Here is a 10,630-nt window from a genome sequence, read left to right on the forward strand (position 1 = left end):
ATTACTTTTTCATTTTTTGTTTTTAAAATTATACTAGTATAAATCATAATTAAAATATCTTTGGCCCTTATTAAATAAATGTCTAGAAAATTGCAAAAATAGTTGAGCTTCTATCGATATTATTTTTTTTGTCCACCAGTGTCAGAATAATTTCAAACTAAGCAAACATTCGATGAAAGTAAGTTTGAAAAAATAGTCATAAAACATTCTACAAAACATCTATCAACCAAACGAACTAAAAAATTGCCAGAAAAGCAAAACACACACGAAAACAAGCGATGAAAGTACATGAATAATCGGATAACCATAATCGCGAAATATGAATCTACAAAACCGTGTTTATCAACAAATACAGGAGATACACTGTTTTAAGACTACCAATCAAACTTACTTTTCTACAAATTATCCATGTCGACTAATTATAAGATGACAACCATCAACATAGGCCCATTCTACACATCTAAACAAGACAAAAAGCTTCAACATTTTAAACAAATCTAGAGAGAGAATTGCGTCTTCAATTTTGATTTGAACAATTTGTCTGTTGTCACACGCTTTGATCGCAATAGTATTAATATTGAATGCCTAACTAAATTAAGAATTCAAAACGTGGGCAACAAAAACCACAACATAACATCACATCTAAAAACGACACATTCTCTCACGATTCAGCACCATCCACGTTGTATGGTTTTATGTAATATAATTTCCACATTCAATCACATTCTTCGAAAATGAAATTTTCCAAAAATTAAAAATAATAAAATTGATGAGTAATTTGTAGTATTTCAAAGGGGAAGTTTAAGTAGTTAGATTTCCTACCTAACATGGGATTTCTCATTAGTGGGGAGATTTCTTAGTCGGCATATAGGGAACATTTCTCACTTGGTCGGAAATAATTTATTTTCTATATAAATTTTATTGTGTTCATGATTCATGAATCATGTAATTATTTAAGATTAAATACATGAAATTATAGAGCAAGAAAAAATGAATTCTTCGGATTTGAATTGGGCTTGACCTTAGTTGGAGAACAAGGAAGGCCCGAACCCGACCATTTTTCTGGATCAAAATGGGCTTATTTCTTTTGGGCCCATACTGTTTGGGCTGCACAATACGCTGTCGTATATGATCTAACAAGAATAGAGATCAAGTTGAAAGCAATGTAAATAAATGAAATAGGAATTTCTATATCAAAACAAATATTACCTCCGTCCACAAATAAAATGAAATACTACCTCTGTCCATAAAAAATAGACTAGTTTAACTATTTTGGACCGTCCACTAAAATTAGACAAATTTCTAAAATGAAGAGTCTCGTAATATCATGATGTTATGGTCGGTAGTTGAAATGGTCTTAATAAATAATCCAAAATAAATATGAATTAATTGGCATAAATATATACTCCCTCATTAAATATTTTATATTGTAGCCTCATAAATATGCAACAACACAATACAACAAAATATTTATAAATATATTGTTCCACATGTTTATACATTTATATATTTTGCCATGTAGAATTTCCAGAACTGATAAGCAATAGTACTATAATACAACAATCAAACCCTATTATTTCGAATACTAACGGGAAACGGATGTAGTGGACGACGACTTTCTGTACCTGCTACAAGTGTTGCGTAGATCTTGCGCAGAGCAGCCGCTGCTTCAATCATGTCGATTCTTTCTTCCGCTGAAACAGCTGAGCATTTCATTGCCAATTCAAATATTGACAAAAAACATTGCTTCTTTGCAGAAAAATGTTGATCATCAATGGATAGCATAGCATGTGGCACAATTTCAGTTACTGCACTTTTCTCCAATGCTTCACTCACCCACTCTTTTATGCTCCTTTCTTCGCCGAACATATCATTTGTTGGATTCTTTCCGGTGAACATCTCTAGCAGAAGTATCCCAAAACTGAATACATCCCCATTTGTGGACACTTTGCCTTCAGATCCAAACTCTAATTGTAACACCATGCATTCAACATTTGGTATGAATTAGGTAAAATATTTAAATAAGATGAATATTAATTTTGAAAAATTAGCATCAAGCATCATCACCTGGCGCTGCGTAACCAATGGTTGCCACGGTTTGTGTTTGGATGACAGTTTCCCCTTCATCGAAAAGCTTAGAAATACCAAAATCAGCAAGATGAGCAGTCATGTCTTGATCAAGCAACACATTGCTTGGCTTTATATCACAATGAACAACTGGGAATGTATGGCCGTGGTGAAGATATTCCAAGGCTGCTGCAACATCTATGGCTATTTTCAATCTTTGTATGAGATCCAAACCATACATGTCGGAATGTAACCACTTATCCAAGCTCCCATTTGGCATGAATGTAAGAATCAATGCTTTGAACTCCATATTACAACAACATCCAATAACTCGAACCAAGTTTCTATGTCGAATGTTGCTCAATATAGTAGTTTCAGCATCAAAGCTCTTTGTTGCTCCTTGTAGGTCCAAGTTGAACACTTTCACCGCAACTTTCAACCCATCAGAAAGTATTGCTTCGAATACAGAACCAAAACTACCTTTTCCAAGTAGGTTGGTTTCACTAAATGAACTCGTTCCTCGTACAAGTTCTATGTAAGGAACTCTTCTGTATTCAGCAGTTAGCGGTGAAGTATCAACAGAAAGTGTCACTTTTTTCTTCTTACACATCCTCATGAGAACAAGAGTAGCAATCACCACAATGACAGCTAAAACCCCTAGCGTCACCATGGCTTTCTTTAACCATGATCTATGATGCTTTTCTTGACATGGTGGAACTTGGAATGTTATTGGACCACAAAGAGCTAAGTTGTGAGAAAAAGACAGAGCACTGAAGTTACGAAAATTACCCCCATCTGGAATTTTCCCCTCTAGTTTGTTGTTGGAAACATTAAAATTTTCAAGAAAGGGGAGGTCTTCTAAGGACTTGGGTATTGACCCGGAGAGATAATTGTAAGATAAATCCAATGTTCTCAATCCTTTAACCTTTCCCACTGACTGAGGAATGGAGCCGCTAAGCAGATTCTGTGATAAGTTAAGAAAATCCAATGTTTGGCAACCATCAATTAAAGTGGGAATATCGCCTGAAAATTGATTTGACGACAGATCTAGAGAGGTGAGTAACTTCAAATTTCCTAGCTCAGATGACAAATTACCGCTCAAATAATTGGTGGACAAGCTCAATTTTACAAGGTCTGTGAGAGCCCAGAATTTGGATGGGATAGATGAATTCAATTGGTTGTGAAAGAAGCTGATGACTCTCAAGGATTTAACATCGCCCAAACATTCTGGTATTGGACCTACAAGCATGTTTACACTAAGGAACAACTCCCCCAAATGATTCAGTTGGCAAAGATCATTAGGTATAAACCCTACCAATTGATTGCCAGTAAGATATAGTCCTTGGAGCTGGTTTAATTTCCCAATTGTAGGTGGAATGGTTCCACCCAACTGATTTATAGCCAAATTTAGTACTAGCAAACTGCTAAAGTTAGCTATTCCAGACGGAATGTCACCCATGATGTTACAGTATGATATGTCAATTCTCCTAAGAGATGAAGAAAAATTCCCAAATGAAGTAGGAAGGATGCCATTCAATGGATTGTATGATACATCCAATGTCTGCAAATTTGGACAGTTAGTTAATGAAGAGAGAAATATCAATTCTTGAGATGGGAATTTTGCTGCACTTAAGTTATTTTCCCAGAGGAGAAGTCTTTGAAGGAGCTTCAAACTACCAAAGTAGGGTATGTAGCCACTAAATGAGTTGCCATGCATGTCTACGCCGATAAGGTTAGAAGCATTGGTGATGGAGGTTGGAATTAGGCCACTAAGTTTGTTTTTGGCTAATAGAAGCCATTGCAGATTGGGAAGTGAACTCCCAAAATCTGAAGAAAGTGTACCAGAAAACTCGTTGCCTGAAATTTGTAACGCCTGCAATGTTGATATGTTGAATATTGAAAATGGGATGGACCCATGTAAGAGATTCCTGAACACATCAAGCACTTCCAGTATTGGCAGAGTGCCAATTTCTTGTGGTAATTCACCTGCGGTATATATCAACATAAATGAGGTAGTAACATTGAATATATAAGAGGCGTATAAAAATTAACTCTATCTTTTATCAAAACAAATAACTATGATATTGTATGCACCTATAATGAACATTTTATAAATATATAAAAGGCTACCCCTTGTAATGAACATTACGTATATAATGTTCATTACATGGGTATAACGAGTGGTTCTATTGACAACTATATTGAAATGAGAATTCAATGTGAAACATGATATTGGTAATTGGGAAACATGATTTTGTTTGTGTAAATATGATACTCTGTTTGTCCACTAAAAATTGATCATTGGTGGAAGACACGTGTTATAATAAAAAATTGGTAAAGCATGGGAAAAAAAAGTGGATAATATGAGACATAAAGTTAGAGGGAGAATGATAAAAATATTGAGTAATCAATAGATAACTTTTCATTTTTTGCATGAGACTAATTTTTGTTGGCAACGAAAATGGAAAGATTTTACTCTTTTTTGTGGATTTAGAGATATAATTTAAATCGTGATTATCTTTTTTTTTTTTCCAAAAATTAATATATGGAATAAATATATAAGAAACAAACATATTGAAGTCAGACATAATGTGAATGATATGGAAATCGACTAATCAATAAATAGAGTTAATGCTATAAAACATGACATTGGGGGTGCCTTTTTCGAAACATAATCCCTTAAAAATAGATCACATTTATCATTTTGATATATTCTTTCATTAACAATACTCCAATCATTTTTTTATTTCTAATTATTTCTCTTTTACTTTACCAATTATGCTTAAAAATTCGTATCATTTCAAAATATTATCTATTTTTTATGGGCATATTTAACTAAAATCATAAACAAAAGGGTAGAATTGTCATGTATAGAATACCTGTGAAATGATTGTCTGACAAGTAAACGTGTCTAAGTGTGCTCGTATTTCCAATTGCATGACTGATGTTGCCACTGAGATTGTTGTTGAGTACAGCCATATATTCAAGGTGTCTGCAATTCCATATATTTGATGGAATATGCCCTTCAAAAGAATAAAACCAAAATTCATAAATTAAAGTTGTATATTTGGATATTGACAAAAATGTATTTGAATAATATACCTGTGAAATGATTGTACCCCAAAGACAAAACCCTAAGCATGCTCACATTTCCCATTGCTTGAGGGATGTTGCCACTGAAATTGTTTTCGCTTAATGAAAAAATCTGAAGATTTTTGCATTTCCATATGTTCGGTGGAATATCTCCTTCGAGTCCGTTTAAATCTAGTTCCAGTAATTCGATATTGGACATGTTACTGCACATATCACTTGGGAGCCAACCTGATAGACTATTATTTCCAATTCTAACTTCTCCAACATAAGAAATACCATTGGGAATAGATCCACTCAACTGATTGTTGTTCAAGTTTAATATTTGTAACATTTGAAGCTTGGAGTTGTTAAACAAAGATGTAGGAATTGTACCTAAGAAAGTGTTGTTGTACATATAGAGTTTCTGTAGTTGAGGTAAACTTCCCAGCCATGTTGGTATTTCTCCAGTGAATGAATTCACTCCTACATTCATCACCTTCAAACGACGCAGTTTAGAGAGCTCAAAGGGTAACTTTCCCACGAAACTGTTGAAACTGATGTCCAAATATCTAAGAAACGTAAGGTTTCCGAGATGTGGGGCAACAGTTCCAGAAAGGCCATAGCCAGAGAGATTGAGAGCAGTGACACGGCCGTGTTTGAGGCCACACGACACACCAACCCAATTACAAACTGATATATTTTGAGACCATTTGGTGCTCAAAATAGCATTAGGGTCGGAAGTGATGGAGTTTTTGAAGGTAATAAGTGCATGTTTATCAGTGGTGTTGGAATTCAAGGAGAAGGTAAAGCTACTTAAGAAAATGATCGGAAGGGCAAAGGAAAGGATTGAAGTCTCCATTAGTAGTTAATTTACTTCTTGTTCATCAACCGAGCTTTTAATGTACTAAGTTAGGTACTAAACAACTAAGTCTACTTTGTCAAAAACTAGAAAAATGCTTGTGTTGTACTAAACCACTAAGCACTGTGCTCCACTATGTTAGTTTGCGAAGGGTGCGGGTCATCGTCGTCTATTTAACTTTGTCACTATTCTAAGTTTTAATAATGCAATTCTAATATGACATATACTCCCTCCGTCTCATTTAAGTGCAACATTTAGGAAATTATCTTAAACTTTATGGAGTAATAGATGCTCAATCAAATTCTTCTTACCACGCATATTTTCCGCAAGAATTTTGGGAAGAATTTTTTGCATGTATTATTGCAGCAAAAAAGATGATTCCGTTGCCTTGGCAGTCCCAACACTCCGGACTGACATCATGTGAGGGGGTTCAATCAGAGTACGTCATTTCAACAAAATCTGCCCCTCCATTGCCAACTGTGCTACGGAGTCGTAATGTGGAGATTTATACTCCTTTCGTTGCAAAGATAGATGGAGCATTTCTTTTGAGCACGAGATTTATGAAATCGATTCGTTAAAGGTTAAAATAAGAGAGAATAAAGTAAGAAAATGTAACGTAAGAGAAGGAATAAAGTTTTCACTAAAAAAGAAAATGACTCAACTATTTTGGAAAAATTAAAAAGAAATACGACTCAATTATCTTGGGACGGAGGAAGTATTTAATAAAAAAATTAAGAATAGGTAAAGAAACAAATGAAAACAATTTCAAGAGCTAGTTGCTTGGAGTTGCTTTAATTCCCCATTTGTTGGTGGAATTGGTCCACTCAGCTGATTTATGGCCAAATTTAGAAATAGCAAACCACTAAAGTTTGCTATTTCAGATGGAATGGGACCCATTATGTTACCGAATGATAAGTCAATTCTCCTAAGAGATGAGGAAAAATTTCCAAATGAAGCAGGTAGGATGCCATTAAGTGGATTGGATGATACATCCAATGCCCGCAAATTTGGACAATTAGTTAATGAAGAGAGAAATGTCAATTCTTCACATGGGAATTTTTCCAAAGGAGAAGTAACGTGAATCCTCTAAATTGAAGACTCATGAATTTGCCCCGGATTTATTCTTGTAAATAAATCCAACAAATAAACTAGATAAATCAAGAAATGGAACAAGAAAAATGGATAAATGATAGAGGATGGATTAGTGTTATGATTTAGGTGAAGAACAAGAAAGAAATCCCAAAGGCACTTTCACATACAAACACCTAATGGCTCCACAAACTAGCAACACAAGAACTAGCAAGCATACCTTTACAATCAACCTTAGCCCGGCAAAAGATCGAATGCAACCCGAAGGAATTTGATAAGTCTTCAAAAGATGAAGAAGGTGAGCTCTCAAATATGGAGAAATTGTCTCTTACAAATATTCAAAAGCTGAGAATGAAAACCCTACAAAAGAGTATTTATACTAAAACAAAAGTAATAGGGAAAATAGTCTTTGAAATCTTAAAAAATGGCATTTTCGGGCAAAACGCCCGGCCCGGGCGTTTTGGGGCCTTGCCCGGGCGTTTTCTCTGTGGCCGGGCATTTTTTTGGCAGCTCTGCGCGACTTTCGTCAAAAGGCCATAACTTCCTCATCCGAGCTCCGATTGAGGCGTGTAAGGTACTCACGCGAAGCTCTTTTGATGATGAAGATAATGGTGGTCTTAGAACAGCATTTGGACATCATTTTGCTAGGCAAATTCTGGTTTGAGTCAGACCTTCGAATCCGGCTTGGCTCCTTGCCATATCTCCACCTTCTTTTCGGACCACAATCAACCCATGACCCTCGATGTAGTTGCATCCTATGATTGTGAATACCCGGATTCACATCATCCTCTCCTTCTTTGTGAAAGGATTTGTCCTCAAATCCGGTTCTTAGATTCATCTTTCGGACACCCGGATTCACATCATTCCCTCCTTCTTTTGAAGGATTTGTCCTCAAATCCGGATCAAGCATACCTATAAGACCAAGTAAGTCCAAATCAAGTATCATAGGTCTAGAAGATGTACTTGGCTTACCAAGGGTGTAGAGAGGTATATAGTCAAGATTGCAAATCTCCATGTGGAGTATATCTAATGCATATATGGTCTCATCAATCATACCATCATTGTGATCATAAGGTAATAACAATATTGGAAAAATTCGACCACTAGGGATTAGGAGGCTATGATCAAACAATGAAACTTGCATCAAGTAAGGAGCATAAGATCTACACCCTAACCATAATGCACATGTAAACTCAATATCACAAGTAATGGTACTATCAACAAGTTTTCTCCTAACACATTTGTGCGTGTCATCAAGATATTTTCCATACTCTAACAAGTCCAAAATATAAGCACATGGTATGGAGACACACAACTGTAACAATCCTTTTATAAGGTAATCCAAAACAAACTCATTTGTTGTAAGACCTTTGGTAAAGGATCCATAAAACATGCCAACTCCATGGAAAAGTTTGATTTTTATGCAATAAAAGAACTTATCATGCCAAGACACACATGCGTCAAACACTTTGTATCTCTTGGTCCCAAATCCATCAACTCTACCAATCCACATACCTAACATTGTCTTCATAAAAGAATTGACATTTTTAGAAGGGCTAGGGATACACAAGAAAGGATCCTCATAGCTTGTAAGACTAAACTTAGCAAGTAATGATTCTAGATTTTCATGCCACATATCAAACAAACCACAAGTGATAAGAGTATCAATACAAATGGGCATTTGAAAACAAATCACATTCACTTGTTTCATTAAATCATTATCACAAGTTAAGGTGAGAATACTTGAACCTTGGGAAAGAGGTGATTCAACTTGACCTTGCGTCCATGAGTTCATCACCAGTAAGAAGTTACTCGGTGCATCCACGACTCGGGGTTCACATTCCAATCCTTCCAATTCCTGTCTCAAAATGTCATCCAAGAGAAAAGACAAGTAATAAGAGTTAGTGAAATAAAGGTCATTCTCCTCACCAAGGGAAAAAATGATAGGGTGGTTTAGAGCCCTCCCATGGGTGATCTTAGAATCTAACAAGCAACCTTTTTTTCTCACATGCTTGTGGTTTTTCTCTCTTGAAAGTGTTGATTCACACTCACCCCCACCACTCTCTCTTGGCTTTTGCATCTCACATTTTCGCCTTTTCTCACGCTCTATTTGCTTTTGAAGCATGCTCTCATTTTCTAGCTTTTGCTCTTTCTCTCGATTCTCTCTCAAGTGCTTATTCCCATTATTAACCTCATGTGGCTTTGGTTCGTTGTTCATGATTTGAAGGGCATTTAATGGCTCACTCCCGTCCTCGGCTTCCCTTATGCTAGACATGCCATCATTGAAAGTTGGGTGTGCATCTTGTTCATGTGTGACCATGGACTCCGTTTCATCCTCACATTGCTCTTCATCATCATCATCATCAACAAAATCCACCATATTCTTGACACGCTCTTTATTGTCACACCTATTTTGAATCAAGCCCTTTGAAGTAGTGAAGTTGGATGACAACCACGACGAAACCTTCGTATGATAGCTAGGATGAGATAGGTCCATCTTCTTTGGTGGGATGCTTCTTCGTCTTGTGTCACCACCATAATGTCGAGGGTTTGAGCTCTCCCTTGATTTACTTGAAACTTCCTCCCCTATTAACCGCTCATGCACCTTAAGATGACCATGATCATTCATCCTCTTAGAGTTAGACTCTCCATAGAACTTTGGTACTTGTTCCCTTCTACTCCCTCTATCAAGTCCATCATCGTGATACCTTGACTTGTAGTCACTCCTATCATGTCTCTCTCGGTCACTAGGTGCTATGGAATGGTTATGCCTAACTCGATCTCTTATGAGAGATATATTCTCATGGTATGCCGAAAATCCCTCTTGCATAGAATTCATGATTCCCCGCGCATCGCGCATCTCCTTCATGATTGAGGAAAACATCTCTTTGAGGGTGTCGTCGCATGTGGACGCGATGTCGTCCCCATCCTCCCTTCTAGGCGAATTGTGCTTAGAAATCCTCGTACGTGGTGGCATTTTCGGTACCTACAAAGAAGATAAAGAGGACTAGGGACACATCCCTTTTGTTAATAACACAAACAACGCACACACCCAAGAATGGAGACTTTAGTGAGGAGCTCACTTCCCAACCCACAAAGTATGTCCCCAATTCCCCAAACTCACACCCAATGTCTCTCGGAAGGTTTAGAGATTTAGTGGCTAGATACTCTCCCTCACTTGCTCTCGATGATGTAATCCCAATGGTTGCACAAATAGCACAAACAAGATACACAACTAGGCAAGTGAAAACTAGTCCAAGAAGCCACAAGAATAGTGAAAGTAGGGAGCTACGCCAATGGGACAAATTAACAAACACTTTTGTGCACAATTTCACCCAACAACAATAGACCCAACAATTGATGTAATTTCGGCCTACAACTTTCCGACAATCAAATTGACATACCCAAGAACACATATATCAATTTATAGCTAAAGCCCATGGATAGGATTTGAAGTATCTCTTTTTTTTTTTTTGACAATTTTCTAACAATTTCACTCTTTTTTTTTTTCTTACAAGAACAAGAACCAATGGCTCTTGATAC

At 36.5% G+C, this 10,630-nt stretch overlaps 1 protein-coding gene across 1 annotated transcript; it reads right to left on the reverse strand.

Annotated features, from left to right (window-relative positions):
• Positions 1-1,485: 1,485 nt before the first annotated feature.
• LOC125206645 (uncharacterized) lies at positions 1,486-5,998 on the reverse strand. The gene is made up of 4 exons (XM_048105886.2): positions 5,170-5,998; positions 4,947-5,090; positions 2,068-4,053; positions 1,486-1,967 (listed from the first exon to the last, which is right to left on the reverse strand). The coding sequence occupies exons 1-4, from the start codon at positions 5,996-5,998 to the stop codon at positions 1,564-1,566; spliced, it is 3,363 nt and encodes a 1,120-aa protein (XP_047961843.1). The 3' UTR covers positions 1,486-1,563.
• Between the last annotated feature and the right edge of the window lie 4,632 nt (positions 5,999-10,630).

Source organism: Salvia hispanica, chromosome 6 (genome assembly GCF_029641045.1).
Source record: "Salvia hispanica isolate PSC_SH4W2 chromosome 6, Shi_PSC_v1, whole genome shotgun sequence".
NCBI lineage: Eukaryota > Viridiplantae > Streptophyta > Magnoliopsida > Lamiales > Lamiaceae > Salvia > Salvia hispanica.